This window comes from Argentina silus (genome assembly GCF_951799395.1).
Source record: "Argentina silus genome assembly, chromosome: 18".
NCBI lineage: Eukaryota > Metazoa > Chordata > Actinopteri > Argentiniformes > Argentinidae > Argentina > Argentina silus.
This window is the reverse complement of record NC_139672.1, coordinates 15,914,779-15,942,397: the sequence shown is the minus strand read 5'-3', so window position 1 is coordinate 15,942,397 and position 27,619 is coordinate 15,914,779. Positions and strand designations below refer to the sequence as shown.

The following is a 27,619-nucleotide window of genomic DNA, read 5'->3' as shown; positions in this document are numbered from 1 at the left end:
ATATAAAATATTATCACCACAGCTATTCCACTTCAGTAGCTTGGCGATTTAGCATCCAAAATCAAATAAAAAATAAATAAATAAATAAAACAGAGCTTTGTTTTTAAGTCTTTCCCATTCATATTTCAATTTGACGACCTCTAAATACGTGACCTTGCGACAGTCTTTGAAAATGATGTTCAGATGGCAGAGAACAGATGGTTGAGAGCAAGGTTATAGCAGTAAACCACCACATCACAATCCCTTTCATCCGACAGCTCTTATATTCAGCGCTGCTTGAAAGTTTGAGAACCCTGCAGGGATGGTCATTATTTTTGTATAAAATATTAAAAGTCTTTATCTAAACCTCAATTCGTATTCAAGACATTCCAATCCAAATAAAGGGCACAAACAAAAAGATATGATATATTTTCATTGTTTATTTAGTGAAAGTGGTTTATTTGACAAAAATTCAGATTTCATGTGTGCAAAAATATGTGAACCTCTTCAGTCAATAGCTTGTGGCACCTCCATTAGCAGCGATAACTTGGAGTAAACATCTCATATTGCCACTAATCAGTCTCTGACATCTGTTTTGAGGGATTTTTGCCCACTCCTCCTTACAGAACTCAGCCAATTGAGTAAGGTTTGAGGGGTGTCTGGCACTTCAGGTCCTGCCACAGCATCTCGATTGGATTTAGGTCAGAGCTTCGACTTGGCCAATCCAACACACACATCTTCTTTCTCCTGAGCCATTCTTTGGTAGATTTGCTTGAATGCTTGGGGTTGTTGTCTTGTTGGCTTGTTGTCTTGCTGGTCTCTCAGAATTCATGGTTCCCTTAATGATAAGGAGTTGTCCAGGTCCAGAGGAGGAAAAGCAGCCCTCTTGACAGTCCCACCACCATGCTTGACTGTTGGGAGAAAGTTCTTTTGGTGGTAGGCAGTGTTGGGTTTTCGCCGAACATAGTGGTTTTGATTATGACCAAAAAGGTCAGTTTTGGACTCATCTGTCCAGAGAACGGGCTTCCAGAAACCTTCAGTATTGTCCAGGTGGTCTTTGGCAAAGTTAAGATGGGCAGTTTTGTTCTTTTTTGACAGCAAAGGCTTCTTCCTAGCAACCCTTCCATGAATGTCATTTCGATTCAGTGTTCTTCTCATTGTTGAATCATGCAGTTACCTGAGATGCAGCAAGGGAGGTCTGCAAATCTCTAGATGTTATGTTTGGGTCGGCTTTTACCTGATTTATTATTTTTCTTGTGGCTCTTGGGGATATTTTGGAAGGGCGTCCACTTCTAGGCCAAGTTGCTGTCATGATAAATGCTCTCCATTTGTAATTTATTTGCCTCACAGTGGACTGATGGAGCTCAGATCTTGTTGAGATGATTTTATAGCCTTCCCCAGATTGATGTGCTCTCACTACCCTCTTCCTGATGTCCTCTGAGATCTCCTTTCCTCTCGGCATGGTGTGTTTTTCATTCACCTGTGTGGGTAACACAAAACTGACCAGGTTTCTTATCTCACCCAGTCCCGCCCAAACTCTTTCCTAAAGATCTCTCCTTTGATTGGTTCATTTGGTACCCAATTATTTACCCACCTGATTCTACTTACCTACTTGATTTAACCAATGCAACTTGGGGTTCACTTATTTTTGCACCTGTACTAATTTCTTTATCATTTAGTTTTTCTACTACACATATGATTTTCTCTAAACCAACATATGGAATTGGTAAATATAAACCAGTTATATCAGATAAAAAAAGACTGGTCCTGATTAAATAAAGATTTCATGGTAAAAACTAAAACAATCTATAATTGCACAAGGGGTTCACATACTTCCAAGCAGCACTGTGGTTGCTTTCTGCCGCAGCAGGGCTTTGAAACTCTGTCCTTTTCTCTTCACTGAAGGATCTTGTTTCAAACTCTTTCCGACGCTGACTACAATGACAACGATGAACCCATTTAGACTCCAACCCATTAAAATTCCATTTTACCATTCCACTAACAGGAACAAATTCACCGTTGTGTTTTCATTGAACCCGCATTCATCCAGGTTATTCTCACATCGAGATCAAATGTCATCTCATCTCTCGATTCTACTAAAAGCCAGTTCCTGTGTGTGTGTGTGTGTGTGTGTGTGTGTGTGTGTGTGTGTGTGTGTGTGTGTGTGTGTGTGTGTGTGTGTGTGTGTGTGTGTCCGTGTCCGTGTCCATGTTCTTCTCTTCCAGAGAGGAGCTGATGATCTCCTCGTCCTTTGAAAGTCTGGAGGTGCTGCTGGACTCGTTCGGGCCGGTTCGCGACTGCACCAAAGACAACGGAGGCTGTAGCAGAAACTTCCGGTGCATCTCGGACCGCAAGCTCGACTCCAGCGGATGTGTGGTGAGTGAGGGAATGAGTGAGTCATCTCCGCCTGCGGATGATGTACATATAGCAGTAAACCCCCCCCCTCTCCTCACTCCCATCAGGCTGCTTAGCGGCCATGAAATGAGCCAGGCACGTTTGTTTTATTCACCATCTGTCCCTGCTTGTACTGAGCTGGGTGTTTGAAGTGTGTTTTTGTTGTGCGGTTTCGGGGTTATTTTTGTGATAGCGTTTTGTTATTTTCTTTTGGTACACCGAATCTTTTGTCGAAGATGGGGGACATCTGAGGCTATCAGCTGTGGCTTCAGATGTAATTTAATTATACTGCGAGGACTTGGGTTTCAGTGCTTGTTTGATATGGCTCTTATGTGTCATCTCTGTGTGAGATTCAACTTGATTCAAAGTGACGTTTGATGTGGAAAAAAAGTTCTCCTATCGGAAATATACATTTAAGCACTACTCTCTGGCAGACAACCATAAAACCATAACTTTATCAAAAAGGTCGATCTTTGAAATATATTTTTCCTCATAACTCATTGATTGATCTAAACTTTCCTCAATATTCTGCCATGCCTATTCTTATTGCGTGCGATCAGAATGAGAGAAAGTTCAAAGGCATGAATTGGATGCATTGGAAGGATTCTGGGTCCCAGATTAGCAGTCACAGCTAAGGCGTGCTTTAAAAGGTCTGTGCTGTATTTCATGATATCACATTTGCATAGCCGCAGTGAACTTTTCAAAAGCTGGCTGTCCGCAGTGGCTCCTATCTTGAAGCTGGGTTTCAGAACTACACAAACACACATCCACATAAAGAGCAGACTCAGCAAGTCAAAATGTAAAAATAGTTTATTATTTATTACTTCACAACAAAACAAGTTAATAATCCATCCGTTGTGCACAATGTTTACAGAATGTTTGAGACTTTGGTCATGGTGAGTGTTATACTGTTGTGCGTAAATTGCTTTTAATTAATTAATTAATTAATATTATATTTAATTTCACAGTAAGCTCATTGTGGCGAGGTGAACCGACATTGTCAATGGAGAAAAAATAAATACAAAAATCTGTTTGTGATTCTGACATGGCTACCATTACTAATACCATTATCATGCTCAGCAGTGTATGTAGAGTCTAAATCAGTTCTGGCCAAGTTGTTTGTGCAGGAGTCTGTGTATCTCATGGCTGATTGTTCATTTTGCATGAGTGAGCGGACACAATTATTTTAATCAAGAAGAAACAACATTGTATTCGTCACAGCTTAGAGTTGCAATCTGAACACAATCATGGATATCAATGTAAGCCTTCTCCCATAGCTCGAGGTCCGCGCAAAACACCACCATCATCTGAAAACACATTCGTTCCTTCTCTGCTAATGCAATTAAGCTTCCTGGTTTGTCAGAAGGCCCGAGCGGGCCGGCTACTTCTCCTTCTGAAACAAACGCTGAGAAAATCACCTCGTTTGTTTCTCTCCCAGGCCTGTAAATGGCACGAACCTGCTGCTCAAAGGAAATTACATTTTCTTGCCAAGTGATTAGATTTTCCCCAACTATTTATTGCCGCCCGTTTGAAGGCATTTTACGTTGTGCCTCTAATGGCCGCTGGTGGTCAGACCTCCAATGGTGCTGCCTGAGGAGTTTACATCCAGCTCAATGTGGATCGGTTTTATAGTAGCGATACGTAGCACTCAGCGATACATAGCACACAGTCTGACTGTACCCTGTAGACACACAGTCTGACTGTACACTGTAGACACACAGTCTGACTGTACACTGTAGACACACAGTCTGACTGTACACTGTAGCAACACAGTCTGACTGGACACTGTAGACACACAGTCTGACTGTACACTGTAGACACACAGTCTGACTGTTACTCCAGTACGTTCAGTACATTTACATTACATTACATTTTTGGCATTTAGCAGACGTAAGTGTACTAAGTGAATCATCTATCCATCAGTCATCATAAGAAAAAGTAATCTATGTTAGGACCAGGGGCCGTTGGCAGTCACAATGCCAGAAGAAGGAAGAATTACCTTTTTTTTTTTTTTTTTTTTTTTTAAATGTATTGACAGTAGAGAAACTGTACAGGGGGATGGTGGTGATAAAGAGGTCTTTAGGAGGGACAGTTAAGATGTAGCCTGAAGAGATGCGTCTTCAATCAACGGCGGAAGATAGGTAGCTACTCTGCAGTCCTGACAGCAGTGGGAAGCTCGTTCCTCCAGCGGGGTGCCAGGATAGTGAAAAGCCGTGACTGAGTAGCACGACTGCTGCATCCACATAGAGGCAGCGGAGCCAGGCGGCCAGCCGAGGTGGAAGAGCGGAGTGATCAGGCCGGGGTTTGGGGGCTGACCATTGCTTGCAAGTAGGGAGGGGCTGTTCCATTTGCCGCCTGGTAGGTGAGCACCAGGGTCTTGAATCTGATGCGAGCTGCTACCGGGAGCCAGTGAAGGGTGTGAAGGAGGGGGGTGACATGGGAGAATTTGGGAAGATTGAACACCAGACGGGCGGCAGCGCTAGGAGTGTGGACAATGTGGAGAACAGTTTTCTTGGATCAGAGGCAGGGGATTGAATTTTGAAATGGTAGTAAGAATGATGCAGATGAGGTGTAGTTGAGGAGGAGAGAGAGATATGGTTTTAGGTCATCAGGGAGGCCGATTTTTCTCCATTTCCTCTCAGCTGCACAGAGCCCTATTCTACAAGCTTGCAGGGTTTCAGACAGCCAGGGAGCGCGTGGAGAGGATCGTGCCGGCCTTGAGGTCAGTGGACAGAGAGAGTCGAAGGATGATGAAAGAGTGGACAGGAGGGTGAAGGAGGCTGCATCACTGGATAGAAGGGAGAAGGATTCAACAGAGGGTAGGGAGGGTAAGACAGAGGAAGAGAGAGAAGGACAGAGACAGAGGAAGGATAGAAGGGAGAAGGATTCAACAGAGGGTAGGGAGGGTAAGACAGAGGAAGAGGGAGCGGTGAGGGAGAGGGTACGCAGGTTGCGACGAGAGGATACAGTGTGGGTAGAGACTGGTATGGGAGGATCTGGTGGATCCAAGGTCGAGCTGATTGCCTGCCTCATGAGTCGGAGCAGAGTGGGACAGGGTAAGGCCGAAGGAGGAGAGAAGGTCACGTTCTCCAGACGAGTGAAGCTTCTCTGATTGGATTTTGAAGTCATCCAGTAGTGAAAGCGGTGTGCCGTCCTCAGGGAAGAAGCTGAAAAGGACATCCGTGTCATCTAACAAGTCGCCAAGCTGACCTGGTGGACGACAGATAATGACAATGTGGAGTTTGACAGGGGTGGTGACAGAAACAGCATGGCATTCGAAGGTGGATATGGACAGGTGTGACAGGGGAAGGACATTATGTGACCACTTAGGTGAGATGAGGAGTCCTGTGCCTCCCCCTCGACCAGAGAGTCTAGGGGAATGAGAAAAGGAGTAGGCATCAGAGAGGGCTGCCGGAGTAGCTGTGTTTTCCGGTGTAATCCATGTCTCTGTGAAGGCAAGGAAGTGGAGGGACATGAAACAGCTGTAAGCTGAAGTAAGCTGAGATAGCCTCTGCTTTCTGGACCGCTGACTGGCAGTCCCATAATGTCCAAGTCCTCCTGCGACAGTGAGGTCGTGGTCAGTTGAACACGGTTGGTAGATTAGATTGTAATGGTTGCGAGGGGATGTTGATGTGTCCTCCTGAGGGATGAAATAACAGGAATGGGGAGAAAGCACATTGTGATATTTGCCGGTATAGAGATAGAGGGTTAGTGGGATGCAATACAAGATGTAGGTAGCGCTCGATGCACTCAGAGTAGTGAAAAAAATCGTCAAATAGAATAAAAATACTTAGTAGTTTGGCCTTCCTCTCAGGCCTTCCTCGATGGACTCCACAGATTGACTCCTTCGTCTTCGTGTAAGTAGGCTGTCACAGAGATTGTCACTCTTTGACCATCAGGACAGATTCTGTAATGTGCAATTCTGACTGAGCAGGGTTGCAGCCCCTCCCACCTAACGATCAGTTAACGACCAGACAGGTTTCACCACTCAATCCAAATGCATCTAGTCCTAGTCCAAGGTGGGTAGGAGTAGTTTGCAGAATAGTTTCAGGCCCTCCCACTGGAGATTGACAACAGTAACAGTGCTGGTGATTGGACACTCATAGGGCAGCCCCAGGAGCCAAACCCATGTGGATTGGCTTACACTAGCGATGCATTGGCAGTAATACAGTCTAGCTGCAGAACACATGAGATCAGCCAATGGGACACACATACAGTACCAGTCAAAAGTTTGGACACACCTTGCCAAGATTGTGCAAAGCTGTCATCAAAGCAAAAGGTGGCTACTTTGAAGAATCTAAAATATAAAACATATTCTGGTTTGTTTAACACTTTTTTGTTAACTACTTAATTCCATATGTGTTCCTTCATAGTTTTGATGTCTTCAATATTAATCTACAATGTAGAAAATAATAAAAATAAAGACAAACCATTGAATGAGAAGGTGTGTCCAAACCTTTGACTGGTACTGTACATGCATACGTACATAAATACATACATACATACATACATACATACATATAGATGTGGATATTTCGTTCCTAATTCTTTATTGCAAATTATATTGCAGCGTTTGAAACAGCCAAGAGCTTCACAGACGTAGGAGAAGGAAACCGCAGACTGGCTCGTGTTATGGAGATTATTCATACGTAGAATTGAACCATGATTGGAAACAAGAGTCTTGCTGAGCTCTGGAGTGCTGTGCAGTCTCAGGAGGCAGTTGCTGATATTTTGTTAATATAATTTGTTTGTTTGATGTTGTTGGTTTGTAATGCACTCATATTCGTATTATACTCAAAGGCCTATTAGTGCTTCATATATCAACATTGTCTCCGTTTCAATATCGGAGGTTCTGTGGACGGGAGCAAACATGTGTCATCATACTAATGCCCACTCAAAGGGTCCGACTGTAAATTACCTACGTCATTTTGTTATGATCATATCAACTGGGTAATTTATTGCAATATAGATTTCCTTCCGTATCGACGAGTAGTTGTGATGTGATTGAACCTGCAGACTAATCTACGGTTCGATGAGAGCATGCGTTCAATATTATCATACATTCACAGGCTTTTAATCACGGGTGAAGTGCAGAGAGAGGAAAACACTCCGGTGGTTGAATCAATCTTTTGCCTCTGACAGGTTTTTTTTTCTTTCCCTTTCTGCAATGTTAGCGTTGGTCCATGTTCGGCGCCACGGTACATCCAGGACACATGTGTGTGTGTGTGTGTGTGTGTGTGTGTGTGTGTGTGTGTGTGTGTGTGTGTGTGTGTGTGTGTGTGTGTGTGTGTGTGTGTGTGTGGGCCCATCTGTTGCTGATATTACTTGTCGGTTTTGTAATTATCTTGTGACTAGGTGTATAAACGATGCTTTCATTCCTCTAATCAGAGCACTGGTGTGATAACTGGCTGGGACCCAGAGCCCCCCCCCCCACCCCACACACACACACACACACACACACACACACACACACACACACACATGGACACGGGCACACACGGACATGGACACACACAAACACACACACCCACACACACCCACATACGGACACGGACACAGACACGGACATCCACACACACACACACACACACACACACCACCCAGAGCCTTCCCTGATTTCCCCTAATCAATTAACACCTTGTCAGAGTCCATGCTGCCAGTCCCGTCCTGTGTTTAATATCTCTCCTAGCGTGTGATGACGGCGGGCCGACGGCGTGCTCCTGACCCGCTCTGTCTCGCTGATGCATGGTCCTCCCGGGGAGAGACGACACACTCGTTTGGAAGTAAAGTCTAATAATCACCCAATGATTATGTGATTAATTAGCTGCCGTCTACTCCCCGTCTCCCTCTCTCTCTCTCTCTCTCTCTCTCTCTCTCTCTCTCCCTGTCTCTCTCTGTCTCTCTCTGTCTCTCTCTCTGTCTCTCTCTCTCTCTCTCTGTCTCTCTCTGTCTCTCTCTCTGTCTCTCTCTCTGTCTCTCTCTCTCTCTCTCTCTCTCCCTCTCTCTCTCTCTCTCTCTCTCTCTCTCTCTCTCTCTCTCTCTCCACTCCTCTCACACAAAATGGTGGACCTTCGGTCTGTCGGTACACAGGTGTGGCTGTCGCCCCGGGGCAAATTGGGCTTCGTCCAAACAAAGCCGTGTCGGCGCGCCGCGAGAGACCGCGCGCCTAACAGAGGAGGCTCGAGATTGGACATGGTGTAGATAGGAGAGCGATTATCATACTGGCAGACGCCCGGCGCTGTGAAGGACAGGACAGGACCGGTTCCCCCTAGAATGATACTGTGCCTTCTGGGATGGGTCGTTAGACCTTCTGCCGTTTTCCATCAGAAAAAGGCGAAAACGTCAATGATTGTTTACTTTAATCTGCAATGTTAATTTAACAGTGAGGTGTTTGTGTGTGTGTGTGTGTGTGTTGTGTGTGTGTGTGTTTAATTATTTCCAGTCAGGCCCAAGAAATCCCATTATGATGCTTCCACTCGCATCGACAGTTGTTATATTTATAAATAATTGAGGTCTTCAGTTCTCATCCCTGCCGTCGTTTGGAGCTGTGCAGGTCAAAGTGTAACGGAATGTAATTGTATCTGCAGCCACTTTAACACACGTTTTTATCTTATGTTGCTGTCCGATGCACTCTGTCACGGGACGTATCGACACGCGTTCCACGTTCAGCCCCAAACCACTTCTGACTTGGATCACATTCTGGGCACTAAGCAGTCGTGAGCCCAGTCGATACTTGGCAGCGGCGGGTGTGTGTGTGTGTGTGTGTGTGTGTGTGTGTGTGAGTGTGCAGCGGTGGGAGTGTGTGTGGGTGTGTGTGTGTGTGTGTGTGCGCGTGCATGCGCGTGCGTGTGGGTGCGTGTGTGTGTGCGTGCGTGTGTGTGTGCGTGTGTGAGCGAACTTGTTCTAAAGAGAAGCAGGTGCTCAGCAGGCTGCCCATCACTGATGTTTCCCTCCTAGGATCAGTGGGTGGATTTAAGATACTTCTGCCTCTCCTCTCTTCTCTCTGGGAGAACCTGCTGTGCAGCCAGACTCAGCCTTTAAGGTGCACAGATGCAGGAGTCATGTTAATACAGAACTGTAGTGCCTGAAGCTACGTTTGAAATATGACCTTTTCACACTGTGCGCAGGCCGGGGAGAAGTACTGTAGAATATGCCAGTGAACATTCTCATTCTAGAACTAGAACTCGGAATGGAGATATGTGGGAATAGAATCTGTTGGAACAGGCGAGTGAACATTCTCATTCTAGAACTACCGTAAATGGAGATGGGTGGAAAAGTAATCCACAGGCAATATTGTTGTGTCTTGTAAAAGTGAAATGTGTCTATATTTCACCTCGGCGAAGTGGAGTTTAAGTACATATAAGTACATAAACATTGATTTAATGCTCATGATTAAATCTACCTCATCTGCCTTCTTGGTCGATTTTGAATACAGTGAATTCTGAATGCGTCATTCCGAGATAGCCTTGACGGTGACGGGTTGAAACAGAGAGCACTCCTCTCCTCCATGTGTGAGACCCTCGGCTAGCGGGATAAACCCTCATCTTCAATCTCTATTGTCCTCCTCCTCCAATCTGCTCATTTGGCACATTTAAGAAGTGCATAGCTCATCCGACTCTCCGAGCAGGATTTGTTGCTCCGTGGCGATAGCAGTGGGCTGACTCCAGTAAGCTTCCGGGGAGATAAAGGAATGCATCTCCATTAGGAAATAAGATTAAAAGGAACGTTGGTTCAAGGTTTTTCCCAGATCGCTGAACACAGAAGCCCAGCCGTGTGCACACATGTACAGCAAGGGCTGCTCCTCATTCCACTTGTGTAATTGACACCAGCAGCTCAAACCCTGACATGGGTTTATTACCATGTAACAACATGTTGATACTAAGGTCATTACTAGAGTAATTACAGTGTTATAACACATATATAGGGGTAACTTAATGTAAAGTGTTGTCCAGATTTTCTCATTTGATGGGATGGGTCTTTAGTCAGCGGCCCCCCTGATACTTGTCCTACCATGTAAACCATGTAAGGTCACATGATTTACCTCACCCCTTCTGAAACCCACACTTCTGGCTTTCATACTTACATCACATCAGAACCATGGGAAATAATTCATGGGAATTCATTCGATTTGGAAAAACAGTCTTTTTTTTTTTTTTTTACAGCGGATTACTAAAGATTTGCGTGGGGATTACAGCTCACATTAGTTGAATCCTCCTGTGATAAGTTATGGATAAAAAAACCCTCTCCCAGACTGTATCAGGATAGTTCATCCTATTATCATTCTCCGTTAACATTCTCTGGACTGAAGGGAAGGAAATGTATCCCTCCTCCTGCGTGTCATTGAGCAGCAGGCCTATTACACCAGTCAATAAGGGGTGACGTGTGGGGTTCACAAGCCAGGCTCATCAATACATGAATTCTCTCTCTCTCGCTCTGTCTCTCTCTCTCTCTCTTCTCTCTCTCCCTCGCTCTCTGTCTCTCTCTCTCTCTCTCTGTCTCTCTCGCTCGCTCTCTCTCTGTCTCTCTCTCTTTGTCTCTCGCTCTCTCTCTCTCCCCCTCCCTCTCTCTCTCTCTCCCCCTCCCTCTCTCTCTCTCTCTCTCCCCCTCCCTCTCTCTCTCTCCCCCTCCCTCTCTCTTTCTCTCTCTTCTCTCTCTCTCTCCCTCTCTCTCCCCCCCTCCCTCTCTCTCTCTCCCCCTCCCTCTCTCTCTCCCCCTCCCTCTCTCTCTCCCTCTCTCTACCGGCCACATTTCCACACGGCCATCGATTGCAAAGAGGCCTCAATGATCCAAAGAGGGTACGCCACAGATGAGTTAGGAGATTCAATGTACCATGTTCTTTACAATACTGGTGATAAATCAGTTGTCATGGCGCCCTGTAGCCAAGCGACAAAATCAATAGCAATGCATTCAGTGGACGAGGAGTCAAGTCGACTTCTGTTATAACATGTGCTTCGCTGTAGCGAACCGAGACGTCCATTAACCCCGATGCTGAATGTCCGCAGCTCACCTGTGTGCTCTGGGTGTTGGGCTTTGAGGTGCGATGTAGCTGTTACCCTACGCCACGTTGGTGTCAGCGGTGGGATTGGCCGACACACAGTACCAGTCAAAAGTTTGGACACACCTTGCCAAGAGTGTGCAGAGCTGTCATCAAAGCAAAAGGTGGCTACTTTGAAGAATCTAAAATATAAAACATGTTCTGAAGGCAAAGCAGCCAACAAGTGCTCAGCACCTCTGGGAACTCCTTCAAGACTGTTGGAAAACCATTCCAGGTGACTACCTCATGAATCTGATTGAGAGAATGCCAAGAGTGTGCAAAGCTGTCAACAAAGCAAAAGGTGGCTACTTTGAAGAATCTAAAATATAAAACATATTCTGGTTTGTTTAACACTTTTTTGTTTACTACATAATTCCATATGTGTTCCTTCATAGTTTTGATGTCTTCAATATTAATCTACAATGTAGAAAATAATAAAAAATAAAGAAAAACCATCGAATGAGAAGGTGTGTCCAAACCTTTGACTGGTATTGTAAGCTAAACACGTTTGATACCATTCCTCATTCCATTCCATGCATCACAATGAGCCCCCGTCCTCCGATTTCTACCTCCACCGGCCTCCACTGAATCTGAGCTATACACTGAAAGCGCCACATGATTTTATGCACAGTAAGAAGACTTACTCACTGGGCGTGAAGCTTTGTGACTGCACCGATGAAGCTGCAATTCATGTTTAACGTCTTTCATCCTGTCCCTACGGTGCAACACAATCTCTCCTTCTATGGTGGTTAATTAGCTCCCGGCTCCATAGTTATGAGTAACACAGTGGTCACAATGCAGTATGCATGATCTGCGCTAAGCTTCAGACATACTGTACACTTGCTGCAGCAGCCTGTAAAATATTTACATTCATAACAAACTCCACTGACACAATCAACACACACCGAGACTTGGCATTTGATGCGAACGTGTCAGCCAAGATCTTGTAAAAACAAAAAGCAACAGGTGAACCGTCTCTCGTTAACCGGAATAAAAGACTTGAGCTTGAAGCAGGCAACGATGGGTATTGTAGACTTTCTGGACTAAACAACCTGGAGCATATGCTTTATACTGTAGCTTGCAGGCAAACGGAGTATCCCCCCACCCCCTGCTCTGGGTAGGTTGCCTTGTTAAGCATCCATCCAAGAAACCATCAAAGTCCTCTTTGAGGGAATAGTTGACAGAAAACATCATGTGTATTTGGCTTCACAAGCCTGGGAAAAAATTGCTTTGCGAAGCACAGGAGAGCCTTTGTTGAAGTGTGGAAGGTGGTGTAGAGTTGGAGAAGTCCTCTTCTACCCTGCAGGCCTCCCTGAGTTGTATGTTTGTACCCAGTGCATTCTGATTAGCAACTCCTGGTGGCATGGCGGGGGTTCAAATAATATTATTAGAATATATATATATATATATAGATGTATAGAGATATAACATAAGATGAGGGTTGGTTCTCTGTGTTACCTTGCTTTTCTCAGTTGTAGCTTACATGTATGTTCTACAGAGTACATGTATGTTCTACAGAGACACAATTCAGTTTTCATCTCTCAATCAAACATGCCTCGCAGACATTCTACATATTGGACCCAGTCAGCTCTCGTCAAATTAAAATCGGAATTTACAACGAAAGGTTAAATATTAAACAATATTAACCGCAGACCGATTGTAAAATCGAATATGCAAGATCAATATTCAATCTACAGTATTGCCTCCTATTGATTATATGTATATTTGGACACACCTTCTCATTCAATGGTTTTTCTTTATTTTTATTATTTTCTACATTGTAGATTTGACTGGTACGGTATATATATATATATATATATATATTATTTTTTTGTGGGGCAGTCCCACTCTTACATTTTCCATTTTTATTCAAGCAGGACAGGGGCCGGGTTTGATCCCATGTGACCTGGGCATATGTGTACACTGTAGGCCATGGTGCTACACCACTGGACCACCCCAGGCCATGGTGCTACACCACTGGACCACCCCAGGCCATGGTGCTACACCACTGGACCACCCCAGGCCATGGTGCTACACCACTGGACCAGCCCAGGCTACGCTATTGACTGTTTTTAAATCCCACTGACTCGCCTGTTCCCTCTCCTAGTGCCCTCCAGGGCTAAGCCCTATGAAGGACGGTACTGGTTGCTACGACCACCACATCGGTATCGACTGTTCAGACGGTTTCAACGGCGGCTGTGAACAGCTCTGCCTGCAGCAGCTCGCTCCCCTAGAGGAGGATCCCACCCTGTACAACATCCAGATGTTCTGTGGGTGAGTAGTACACCGCTTAACCTCTTTTTTTTCCGAGCTAGGAAAGCCTGGGGAAATCCTTTGCAGAAAGTGGTGGGAGTACAAAGGGTTGGAAACCCGTTTGAAGTGAGTGACGCCTCACGACGTGTCAGACCAATCGGACGCCTTGCTCTGGCGGAACTTCCAAAAAAAACAGAATTTGGTTTTCCTGTCAGGTTTTCTTTGATGTTGCAAGCTAGCGTAGACGGCTACTTTCTTGCAAAATAGTCCTACGCGGTCTGAACAACAAGCAGTCATGCTAAGGGAATGTGGGGGAGGCTTTCCTGGAATGTAACATCCAATGACATTGCGAGCACACTCTCCCATGTCTTCTATGACCCACTCCTTACATGCTGACATGGGTTTTTTGTCATTCAGTGGGTTGAAGAACTTTGCCAAGTTACTACAGTATGCCTTTTGAATCGGTGATGTTGTTGTAGCTCGGTTGAGAAGGTCCCTGCGTCCCATCCCCAATCTATACAGTAGCTTGAATAACATGAATACGGGGGAGTAGATAGAAGTGAGAATGTTTTTTTTATTGATTTATTTCTGGCTACGGGGGAGTAGATACAAGTGAGAATATGTCTTATTTATTTATTTCAACTTTATTTTAACCACAGAGTACAGGGCTGACTTGTTGTTGGCAGAGATGATGTGAATAAAAACAAGAAAATAGTTTGTGCTATTTTGTTAATGTTTTGCTATTATGTAATTTTAAAAAAAATATTTTGCTTATATATTGTTTTTTATGTCCCACGCACCAACCTCACCAAGTCAATTTCCTGTATGTGCAAATATACTGGGCCGAATAAAAGAATTCTGATTCTGATTCTGATTCTGATTCTGAAGAACAAAGACATCTGATGCTGATTATGTTGTGTTTTGGGGTTCGGGTCAGGGTCAGGGTCAGGGTTAGGGTTAGAGTACTACAGTACCACCCAATGTATAGTTTTTTCAATGAAAAGAAAAAATCTTTAATTAGGGTTACATAACCCTAATTACATAATTACATAATCCTACCTACATAACCCTAACCCTAACCAAACAGAAATGGCGATTAATTCAGGGTTTAACCACAGCAAACCACGCGATTAACCTGATCAATGTTTAGAATCGTTCCACAGTCCTAGCGGTTATGTCGAAAATGCTAAAATTGCCAAAGGACTGTAAGGTCGCCTGCTGTTCCCCCTATCAGCTCAGCAGATGCCTCGCCACGACATTTGAGGTGATGACATAGTTATGGAAGACGAAAAAAGAAAATGAAGGGAAAAAAACTCCAGTTCAGTACGAGCATCAGTATGTAGTCTTTTGAATGTCAATAGGGTGGCGCATCAGTCATTACGCTGTGAGCTGTCCTTCTCTCCGAACGCTTGTCTCTTAAAAAGAGAAACAAATTATTTCTGACCTTTCAGTCGCTCCGTGTGGGAAGCCTTCTGTCGATATATGAAAGCCTGCCTGAATTTAGACGGCAAATGTGTTTAATTTCCTGTCACATGAAACATGATAATGTGACAAGGGAAACGTGAACCAGTTTATGGGCTGTGTGCATGTGAGGGGGACTGTATGAAGGTCCTGACATATCAAACCCTTTTTAGTGGCAGTTTCCTGCACAACAGTTTCATCAGGAAGAAATGCTCTCTCGGTAATCCTTGACAGGTTTTCTCTCTCTCTCTCTCTCCCTCTCTCTCTCTCTCTCTCTCTCTCTCTCTCTCTCTCCCTCTCTCTCTCTCTCTCTCTCTCTCTCTCTCTCTCCCTCTCTCTCTCTCGCTCTCTCTCTCTCTCTCCCTCTCCTTTCCTTTCTGCCTTTGATTCATTTTTACCGAGCACACAAAAGACATTGGGATGTCAAGATGTCACAATATGAAGGCGTCTTGAGAGGCCTCTCACTGTTTGGATTATTCCCCTTCAGGAAAAATGAAATGGAGGTTTTTTGTGTTTGTTGAATGGGATTAATACCACAGGACTGATCCAACACTCCATTCATGGGGGTCTATTGTAATCTCTTTGAACTTTGGTATAAAAGGAGTGTATTGCGTTGCTCAGTATAACTAGCAAAACCGTGCTCGCGAGCAGAAAATAGACACACAGTACAGTGCGTTCTATTTTTTATGTTAAACTGGAAGCCAGCCGAAGTGGTGTACTGTTTACATAACTTTCAGCCTGTTCAGTCAGTCTGTACTTCTCAGACTTCAAAATAATGAGTCAGTCAGAATTTCCTCGCATGCTATTTCCAGAGATATGCCTCTTTCGTTGTTTTGTGACTATCTCAGTGAATGTACTGTACATGTATATTGAGTTCACACACCCAACCTTCCTCCGCCTCCGCCTCCGCCTTCCTGTCTGTGTGTGTGTGTGTGTGTGTGTGTGTGTGTGTGTGTGTGTGTGTGTGTGGTGTTGTAGCTGCATCGAGGACTACAAGCGAGGCCAGGACGGCCGGTCGTGCCAGCCCCTGTCCGAGGCCTGCACCGAGGGCCTGGACTGTGGGGAGACGGCTGACATCCCTGCCAACCAGACGGTGTTCGGAGACCTCTTCTATGGTTACAACAACCACACCAGGGAGATCACCTCTGGACAGATCCTGAAGGCTACTTTCAGGTAGGTGGTCTTCAGTCATGGTTAGAATTTACAGGGAGGTTTGGGGGGACGGGGGACGGGGGACGGGGACGGGGGACGGGCTTCGTGGAGGACAGACCCCAAAACAATTTAAATATCAATGTGTGAAGTAGTACTTCAAATGTACACAGTATAGAGCTTTTCTAAGACCCAAGGACGCTTTCCAAAGAGACGTGATCGGCACAGAGAAAAACAAACACAAACAGAGGAGAACATAGCTAGGATAGAGAGGCAGGGAGGCAGAGAACAGAGGAGAACATAGCTAGGATAGAGAGGCAGGGAGGGAGAGAACAGAGGAGAACATAGCTAGGATAGAGAGGCAGAGAGGCAGAGAACAGAGGAGAACATAGCTAGGATAGAGAGGCAGGGAGGGAGAGAACAGAGGAGAACATAGCTAGGATAGAGAGGCAGGGAGGCAGAGAACAGAGGAGAACATAGCTAGGATAGAGAGGCAGGGAGGCAGAGAACAGAGGAGAACATAGCTAGGATAGAGAGGCAGGGAGAGAACAGAGGAGAACATAGCTAGGATAGAGAGGCAGGGAGGGAGAGAACAGAGGAGAACATAGCTAGGATAGAGAGGCAGGGAGAGAACAGAGGAGAACATAGCTAGGATAGAGAGGCAGGGAGAGAACAGAGGAGAACATAGCTAGGATAGAGAGGCAGGGAGGCAGAGAACAGAGGAGAACATAGCTAGGATAGAGAGGCAGGGAGGCAGAGAACAGAGGAGAACATAGCTAGGATAGAGAGGCAGGGAGGGAGAGAGGGACGGCTGGTGGAGTTGGAGGCATCAATGACATGGAGGTCATTCAAAGGCCCTCTCACCAAAACTGCGGGGGTTGGATTTGGGGATGACTTTGAACCACCCCTGGCCTACAGTCGTGCTGCACAGTACACCGTCTGAGGGGACCTGTGGATAGAGCATCTCTGTGAAACAGGGATCATTTGATCATGTGGTCCACAGGTAGATGATGATGTAACATACCTAAAGGGAGGATACAAAACCATGGAAACTAAAGGAGTCATACACCAAAAGGAACAATAACAGTTGATCATGTTGAAAGGTTGCTCTTGTGATGGAAATAGCACAATACAGCAGGAAGAGGTCTCTGTTTTGTTCATCCTCATGGCTCATTTCAAGGGTCCTCTTCTCCTCTTCCGTTGCCAGCGGAGATGATGGTATCACAAGGATATGACATTTTACATTAACTCAAATATGTGCGTATCAGGGGAGGCTGGTGGAGGTGGAAATTGGAGGACGGGCTCATTGTAATGCATGGGATGGTAAGAGGAATGTCATCAAATCTCCACTTGTGCATATGTACAGTATCTGGTAATTTGAACTAAAATATGTTGAACTGGACGTAGAGACCCATATTCAGGATCCTTGGAGGATGAATACAGGTTGTTCTATTGGTTGGAATGACTGTGTTAAGTCAGTAAATTACTGAGAGTAAGAATAAATATTTAATTCACCAACACTGTTTTGGTCCAGAAAAGCACTTTCTAAAATGGAGTATCAAATATGTGTGTTTGATGCCATTCCTCATTCCATTCCTCCGATTTCTACCTCCGCCAGCTTCCACTGTACTGTATGTGGTCATCTGTGCTATAAAAAAGGTTGAACCTGACATCGACACCCAACTTCAGGATCCCTGGATGATACAGATCTAAAGGTGCAATATGCAACAGGCCTCTCAACCTTTCTAACGGCTGTGATGACTGACTTTAATTGGTAGCGATCAGGGATAAATATTTAACACTGTTTTGGTCCCAAAACACTGGGTTTGTTGTTACTGGCCAGGGGGGTTCTAGGGGACTCACTGCTCACCCTTTCTGTCTCCTTTTCCACCTCCTCATACACACACGCAATAACACAACAGCTAACGTCCGACACGGCAAGTCCATTTCGGGGTGAGACACTATATTATCATAAGGGGGGATGTTGTTGTTTGGAATTTCAAACTAAATTTCGCGGAGGTGGCAGATTTCCAACAGACGTACGCCCCCTGCTCCTTAAGATGTACAGAAGTGCACCGTCCCCTATATTATCTGTCCGGTGGATATTATTAGCGTCACATCAGAATGCTCTCAAGGATGTTTAATTCCCACCGTCCACTCGAAATGCGTTTCCTGCTTAAGTCAGGAAGTCAGAAGGTCATCCGCGGTCCAGAAATGTAATTTGGCTGCAACATGGGTCTCTGCTCCGCCGGAGGCAGTCCATCCACTTACTACAACGTCACGCAGGCAAAGAGGAAGGAAGGCTAATGCCATCAATGAGCCAAATCTCAAATGCTCTGATCTCATTTGAAAGCACCGGGGGTGGTGTGTGTGTGTGTGTGTGTGTGTGTGTGTGTGTGTGTGTGAGAGAGAGAGAGGGGGGGGGGAGAGGGTTAGACAGCCTTCGAAAAGCACCAATGCTCCTTCGCTGTTCTTCTGCGAGTCCTTCCGTTCCTGAGAAAGCATCTTCTGGGAGTCATGGTTAATATACAAGCCCTAATTATAGGAGATGGGAGAAGTGAATTAGAAGTGACCAGGAAGCCAGCATGGTGTAATGGAACTTAATTGGAGAGGATGAAACAGTGAATGCAGAATGAACAAAAGGAGCCCCTTGTTGCTGCACCGTTGCACACCTTGCTTTGATTAAGGCCTTGAAGGAACGCTGCGCTGATGTCACAGTTAATTTGAAACCAAAAGAAAGTATCCAAACTTTCACTACACTTGAGAGATAGCGCCTGGACAGTGGACATTGAGTGCTTGGGAGTAGACATAAGTGCTAATGTTCTAGTCCAGGGAACATGAAACTTATAGTGGTAGAGTAGGAACACACATACACTCAATGAAAAACAATGTTACCCTTAACCAACAATGCTTGATTTAATCTTAGAGCAATCTCAGCAAAGCTAATGCATTACTGGTGTAATAACAGCATTAATACACAGGTGATGCAGCTAATGATGGTGTAATAAAAACATTATTACACAGGCGATGCAGCTAATGGTGGTGTTATAACAACATTATTACACAGGCGATGCAGCTAATGCTGGTGTTATAACAACATTATTACCCAGGTGATGCAGGTAATGGTGGTGTTATAACAACATTATTACACAGGTGATGCAGCTAATGATGGTCTTATAACAACATTATTGTGTACAGCAAAAGGAACTACAGTAACACGAAGAATGAAAACAGCTAATGCGATTTCACCTCATTTCACTCAGCGGTTGTAAACACTTGATCTGTAAATTTAATGGGAAACTGAGAAATCTAGTCGACCATCGGCTGAAACCCCCGTAGGATCTTCATTGGGCCCTCGTGAGCCTCATGCCTGCTTCACAAGGAGAGACAGCAGAAGAGATGTCATCAAAGTCTTTTTTTCCTGGAAAAAGGGAAGGGGGGGAAAAAAAACAAAAAAAAGAAAACTTTATTATTCCCTTTCATAACCACACCAGCCTGGTGCTCGGAGTTCCACTGGCATGCCTTCAAAAGCCCCACCCTACAGTTCTGTGGCGACACAAAGCATCTGCCTCCGTCTCTGACAGCAAACTTCAGACAGAAGAGGAAGTCAATCATTAATTCCGCCTAATCATCAGTGTAATGTGTAAAAAAACCAGGCGAGTCCATGAACTTTGACGGGGGCTTTTTGAGGAATCCTAAAAGGCCCCACGCATACTGTAGCCGCGTGATGCCAAGGAGGCGGGGGTGCATCAAACTCACACAAGCTCACGACTGCGGCATTGAACTGTCGACACACGCGCACACACCCACACAGACACACACACACACACACACACACACACACACACACACACACACACACACACACACACACACACACACACACTATTAATCTTTTATTTATTTCAAAAAGAGGCACCCCCTCTTCCCCCTCCTTCGGCCTGGCTCCAGCAGTAACCCCCCCCCCCCCCCCTCCTTCGGCCTGGCTCCAGCAGTAACCCCCCCCCTTCGGCCTGGCTCCAGCAGTAACCCCCCCCCCCCCCCCTCCTTCGGCCTGGCTACAGCAGTAACCCCCCCCCCTCCTTCGGCCTGGCTCCAGGAACAAAGGAACCAGGAAATAGAAAGAGAAGCACTGAGCAGCGTGAGCAGGTGCCCACTGGCTTCCCACAGCCGGCTTGCTGGAACTACATGATGCAGCCCGCCTGCCCAGTGCTCGATGCCCATGCACGCACCCAGCGGGTGGGGTGTATCTGCTGGATGGCCAGGCTCCAGGCTCCAGGCTGCGTCACGGTGAAACGCGTCTGATTCTCCCCACACTGGGCACAGCGCACTGCTTTCATGCTCTCCGGCTCGGAGACATTTTTCATGTTTTTTTTTTTTTTAGAAAAGGTAGCCTCACTCTTCAGTGCTAGGGGTCCTCCTCTGACCATGGGCGGAGTTAAGGGGGGCGGGTGATGCACTGCGCCCCGGAGCAGATGGATTGGGTATTGAATTAAATCCTGAATAAATTATTATTCAATGCACACTGAATTTTACTGCCTTGGTACGTGTAAAAAGATATGTGACATGAATGTCAGTCGTCAAGGAAATGAGAGCGGTGTCCATGTGCTACATCAATAATTACATTTGATATAAAAACTAAGCTCTGGACCGGTGGGTCTATGGCGTGTCCTTTGAAGCTCTCCGATGCGAACCCTGTCCCCATGCAACCCGCCTCACCTTCAGCGCCCTCCAGACAGTGCCAGGGAAAAAATCGCCTCACACTGAAAACCATAGCCTGAATGAGCCTTATGCCTCGTTGGCAATTAGGTTTTCAACGTTTGATTGGTCAAATGATGTGAGGTCACAATGCGGTGTTGCCAAGCGGATAATGAGACAATGTCCAGGCGAAACATCACCAGCAAGTCAAAGTCCAGCAAACCTACGAATGGATGACGCACAACGTAAAACAGACTTTCCTGCTCTTCCGGTACCATCTGTGTCGCTCTCCAAACTTCTTTCACAGCTATTTTTGGAATCGTGCGCTGCCTGAACTTCCCGCGATCACACTTTTGATGTTTGGATCAAACTGTTAGGGGACCGTCGGATGAATTAGCCTACATCTCAGCGATATAACGAGTTAGGGTACTCAGTTAGGGTATTAAGTTGGGGTATTTAGCCCTGCAGGTGCTTGTAGTCAAAGCACCTGCCGAGAGTCGTGGGAGGCACAAGGTTACCTCAGTACATCTGCAAACTTTATCAAAGTTGGCAAGACAAGCGTCAGAGGTCCCAGGGAGGTGTACTCATCTTTTGATTGTGTGTTTGACGTGCGGTTTGTGCGTGTGAAGCGGCCCGGGAGGGCGTCGCTGATGCACAAGCAGTCGTTCATTTACCAACGCTTTCAAGTGCTTTGATATACAGCAGTTGTACTGGTTTTTAGTTTTTCTTCTTCTCAATATCGTTCTTAGCCCCCCCCCCCCCCCCCAAGTCAAAAAGTCAAACTACGTGTGTGCTTCTGAATCATCTCCTCCCCCGGTTGGGGTTTCAGTCGACATTTTAATTATCGTTACAAAGTTTTGGAGTGTTCGTTTTGACGGTAAACAAGAGGCGTCACCGAATTCTCGCCGAGGCTTTGGTTTGACAGGGCTTGGGCACAAAAGGACTTCATAACAAAAGCATATAGACATGGTTCATTCCATGATAGTGTTATGAGCAGAGAGAGAGAGAGAGAGAGGGGAAGAGATAGGATCTCAGTCCAGATTACTGTGGGGGAGCTTTGCAGCGGCGGTGTGATCCCCTCTGGTAGATCTTATTGTCGTTGGAGGAAGCTGGGGAGTCGATTAGAATAATACAGGAGTTGAAAAGGCAACCTCTTCTCATTATTTTCCCCTTTTGGCTCCAAGTCCTTTGCGTTTGGTCTCTCACCCTGTCTTTCACACAACATGCTTGGAGACGGTTTTTAATGAATATTTTAGTGGCCTTTGTTCTTATTACGGGCTGTTGGGGATCGTGATTAAGACCACATTCCCCAAATTACTTGGCTGGGTGTCTCCCCCTCTCCCCCTCCCCACTCCTCCCTCCTCTCCTCCCCCGCGCCACCGTGGAGGAATACCTTTATCTGCTCGCTTAATTAAAATATAAAATGTGCTGTATGCCAGATTGATGGTGTTAAACACTAGAGGCCCATGGTTGGCCTTGGCAGCCTTATTGAAAGCTGTAGATTCTCCACTCGGGGTCATGCTATTGCACTGAGAGAGATGGGGAAAAAAAAACTACTGAAAGTTAAGTTAAAATTGTATTAATCAAGAGGACCTAGTGCTATGCAGGATTGTAGTCCTCTCATATTTTCGGTGATTAGGTTGTGGGAGTGGATGTTTCGGTTCTCACTTGATAGCTATCACTATACGGTACAGTGCTGTAGGTCTGTTACTGAGGCACAAACTCTTCAGAGGTTAGTTTTAACTTGTTTAGTGCCGAGGGTGAATAAAGTCGCCCAAATTGTCAACATTGTAGAGTGCATAAATTATGATGCTTCATTTTGTAGCCAATCAGAGTGTTGTTGCTAGGTAAACACCACATAGAACACTTGGCACTCTGGGTGGCGAGTGTTCCGGAATTATTTGGCAGTTGGTGATTTAACTGAACTCTAAGAGGCGGTTTCCCTGACACAGACTAAGCCTCCTCCCAGATTAAACCACACTTTCAATAGAAAATATCCATTGAATATGCTTTTTAGTCCAGGAATAAGATTAATCTGTGTCTGTGTCAGATTGTAGTTACAGCTTAATGTTGAGGTAGCAGGTGTCATCTAACACGTGTTTGGTACCATTCCTCATTCCAGTCCATGCATTGCAATGAGCCAGTCCTCCGATTTCTACCTCCACCCGCCTGCCTGGTCTGCTGCCATCGGAAAAAAATAAGCATATTCCCCCTAATAGCAGTTTTGTTCACATCCCAAAGCATCAGACATATGTTAACACAGGGAACTGAGAAAATTCACTCATCACATCAATAATTATCTACTTTAAATAAAAGTGACAGCTGAAAACACTTATAATTGTTTCCTGTTTTTCACTCTGAAAGCAACAGATGTCAGCTGTAAAGAGCGCGTTCGCTAAATGAACCTGCATGGTGCTAACTAGTTTTGCGGCCAACAAATTCACTCATCGGTGACAAGGCTTGGCAGTTGACTATGCTAATAGTACTAATAATGCTGTTGACATTTAACCGGTTGATCAATGGCGTATTTTCATAAAGCCATCCTTTATTTCTGACAAGACTAATTAATCACGACAGACATGATTGAAAAGCCGTTCCGCCTGCTTATATGCTCCAGGTGTATTCTCCATATTATTTTGCTCCATTTTCTTTCTGTTGAACTGTATCATACTATGCCTTAAACAGTTTTTTTTAAATTTTTTATGAGTTTAATTTGCTGGCTGTTAATTAATGTTAACAGTCTTTCCCTCGGTGTCGCTCCCTCCCTTCCCCACCTCTGGCTGTGTAATAGCGATGCAAATGAACTGGCATTTCACGCCGTGACTTCCCAGAGTCTCCACCCGTGGGTCAGGGACTATTTTCACACCATGTCTCTCCCATAGGGGACAATTCAAGCTAATTTATTTTATTTTTTTGTACAGTTTCATTTAGCTCACACCTCTGAACTGTGCCTATAAGCTATGTCTGACACTGCTTATGGATTTTACATGTTGACGAGGAAATATGATCATGAATTATATTGACTTGAATGAATATATAATTATTATTGTTTTTTTCCATTTGACTTCAGAGGTGTCTAAAAAAGGGCTTGGTAGGTGTGATGGTAATGCATATTCACTGACCATGACTAAAATGGTTCCACACGGTCGTTTGTGTTTGAAAATTGAAAAATAACTGTCATTTCACAGAGCCGGCTATTTTTCACTCACAGACTAATAGGAGTGGTTTTATTCCTGCATCCTAAATCCCCCAAGCCTTTTCCTGTGTTAACCCAATTGTACACAGTACGCGTTGTGTATTTACAGACAGTATTATTGTCTTGTTATCCGTTTACAAATTAGATCTGACAGTTGACCTTCAGAATGTCTGAAAACCGCTGCTGTGCAATATGAGCTCCTCCACAACACTGTGTATCAGAGAATCGTTGCGAAAAGTTTTAAAAAGTTCTATTCTAGTTATCACAGATGAGGTCTTATCTATGGATTTGCATTAATTATTTTTCCATATAAGTACCAGTGCATTTTTGGAAGGCATAACCTGACAGTTATATTAGGATGTCTTATTTTTTCACTTTCACTTAAAACTTTTTTTTAAAGTTATGCATTTTAAACATGATACATAGTGTGTGTTTGTTAATGATCTACTGTACTCCCATAGGACAAACCCAGATTTTGAAGAATCACAGTTGGAACGAAAATATTTGCCTGGCAGGCATTATATAAATAAATAAAAAGTGGAAAGTGCTCCGATATTTCTGGCAGGTAATGTAGGGCATTACCTGACGGAGGTATTCCAGGGTCTTTATTCACATCCAATTCAAAGTAATTGCCCTTTGCTGTGAGTCCCAATCATTTTCACATTTTTGCAACTCGGCACTTTGGAGTAAGTGGAACTGCCATTGAATGCCAGAGCTGACAAAAGTACACCAGTAGATGTAGTCGAAGCATGAACACATAGAAAGGTCTGGAATGGGAGGAGAAGCACGTAATACAGGGGATGTTGAAAGTAATGAAAAATGACATGCTTCATATGAAGTCCCTGAGTCAATGCATGCATGGCTCACATATTGTTTTTGGATTTTTCCTTTAATGATCTGTCAGGATTCAGACGGTACAGTCATGCCTCGCAGTGTTCTCTCCTCTTCTCTTCTCTTCTCTCCTCTCCTCTCCTCTCCTCTCCTCTCCTCTCCTCTCCTCTCCTCTCTTCTCCTCTCCTCTCTTCTTCTCTCCTCTCCTCTCCTCTCCTCTCCTCTCCTCTCCTCTCCTCTCCTCTTCTCTTCTCGCCCTCCTTCAATCACGCCCTCCTTCCCTCCCTCCCTCCCACCTTCCTTCTCCCCCCCATCATCCTTCCCTCCCTCCCCCCCCCCCTCCTTCCCTCCCTCCCTCTCCCCCCCCCTCCTTCCCTCCCTCCCCCCCCCCCCCCCCCCCCCTCCTTCCCTCCCTCCATAAGGCCTTGTTGGGTGTATGAGTAATGGCGTCTCTAAAAGGGCTGTTGTCTCATCCGTAATCCAGGCAGAAGAACTTTGCCCGCGGCATTGACCAGCAGCTCCCAGATGGCATGGTGGTGGCCTCGGTGCCAACCGAAGTTCAGTGCCATGAGGAGCTGTCGGACCCCGTGCCCGACCCAGAATACCTCACAGGTAGGGCCGTTTTTGTATGTATGATTATGATTATGTTTAAGTTTACGTTGCGAGCGATTATGATGATATTATCACGTGGTAATGCACCTTATCAGCACAACACAACACAATGCAGTACAACACAACACAATGCAGTACAACACAACACAATGCAGTACAGAACAATATGATACGATGCAATACAATTCAATTAAACTCTATTGGTCCATCACTTACAATAAAAATGTGTATTCTGCTCTGCTGCCAACAGCCTGTCCTCAGACGATACATAAACTTTAGAAATGTTGAGCAAGTTGAAACACTACAAAGAGATGTGTGTGGAAGGTTCATGTGTACAGCTTCTGATGTACAGACAAGCTGAAGCTGGATTGAAACCCTGAAGAAGGCAAGAGGATGCTGAATGGTTGGTTAGAAAAAATAATAGGCATCGGAGCAAGAGTGTGCTGCTCTCGCTCTCTCTCTCTGTCTCTCTCTCTCTCTCTCTCTCTCTCTCTCTCTCTATTCAGAGAAGCTGACGCCCAGTGGTTTCACTTGAAAGGGTTTTTCTACAGGTAAAATAGGTGCAGTACAGTAAGTTGTCATTACTTTGCCATTTCCACACGCCAGAAAAGTATCGACTGCCTCCCGAAGTAAATGGTGTAATTTCAGTGGTTATTTGCATGGAGAGAACTGTCTGGTGAGGCGCTTGGAGGCCAGAGCACCGTGAACAGCCCTGAAACTGTTTCAGAAGGACAGACTTATAGTCTAAAGTTCACCATTACAGTCCTCCACATTTGTTTATCCAACCCATTTTTTTTTCTGGATTCCAAATCAACTGAGACAAATTCCTGGGATCCCTTGATTGTTCTAAGACAAATGGAACAATTATACCCCGCGTCCAACCTTGGTCGTGTGTTCTTGCTTTGTTTCGGTAGTGGTGCCGTGGAGTCAGTGTGCTGATGTACACACGTACGCTCATGGAATTGGCAGTTGGGGTAATTATGTTTGGGCCAGCTGTAATCAGCGTTCACCCTGGTCACAGGCTCTGCTAGCCAGGGGATGCTGGTGGAGGCAGAAAATCGGAAGATGGGCTCTGGTAATGCATGGAATGTATTGAGGAATGGTGTCAAACACGTGTGCATTACAATGAGCCCGTCCTCCGATTTCTGCCCCCGGCAGCCTGGTGGGTTTTATCAAGGATACCACTCCTGTACTGTATCCTTTAACATTGAAATGCAACACTGCAGACTGGCAAACATGTTTTTCTTTATGTATTTCTGGTGCATTCAATTCGACATTCACTGAATGTGCTCTTCACATATCAGTTGATATTACTCAAACAACCTTGGTATTTTTTTTTTTTTTTCATGAAACATAATGTGCTTGCACTGTACACCCCGTCCACCCCTGAGAATATCTTCAGAACGTGATTGTATCCAAACGTCCGACCGAGAGGGAAAAGGAGAGGGTATTAAAACAATCATGTTTTCACGAGGAACGTAAGGGTGGATTTGGATTGATCCCCTGCTGTCAGAACCTATTAGTCTTCAGATCTGAATTATTTCTCTGTTTCTCTCTCTCTGTGTTTCTCTCTCTCTCTCTCTTTCTCTCTCTCTATGTCTCTCTTTCTATGTTTCTCTCTCTCTGTTTCTATCTCTCTCTCTCTTTCTCTCTTTTCTCTCTCTTTCTCTCTCTCTGTCTCTCTCTCTCTCTCTCTCTCTCTCTGTTTCTATCTCTCTCTTTCTCTCTTTTCTCTCTCTCTCTTTCTTTCTCTTTCTCTCTCTCTCTCTCTCTCTCTCTCTCTCTCTCTCTCTAGGGACTCTGTCACCTGGTTTGTGTTTATGTAGGAATTACTCATGTTGTGTATGTGATCAACATAAAAAGAGAATGATCATGTTTTTGTTTTCATTATTAGAGGATAATCCATTCATATTTTAGTTATCAGATTATTCTCCTCCGAAAATCTTGTTTTTCTCACGAACATTTGTAAAAAAACAAATCCCTCTGGGTTGCAGGATTGACCATCCCTCTGT

At 45.0% G+C, this 27,619-nt stretch overlaps 1 protein-coding gene across 1 annotated transcript in view; it reads left to right on the top strand.

The window, feature by feature from the left end:
- The window catches only part of astn1 (astrotactin 1), a gene marked incomplete at both ends in the record, with an annotated part of 174,613 nt that overhangs the window by 73,655 nt on the left and 73,339 nt on the right, over positions 1–27,619 (top strand). Inside the window, 4 exons of the mRNA XM_083689801.1 lie at positions 2,205–2,355; positions 13,515–13,681; positions 16,100–16,294; positions 25,480–25,607. Coding sequence (XP_083545927.1) covers positions 2,205–2,355; positions 13,515–13,681; positions 16,100–16,294; positions 25,480–25,607 — 641 coding nt within the window. The remainder of the gene's footprint in view (positions 1–2,204; positions 2,356–13,514; positions 13,682–16,099; positions 16,295–25,479; positions 25,608–27,619) is intronic.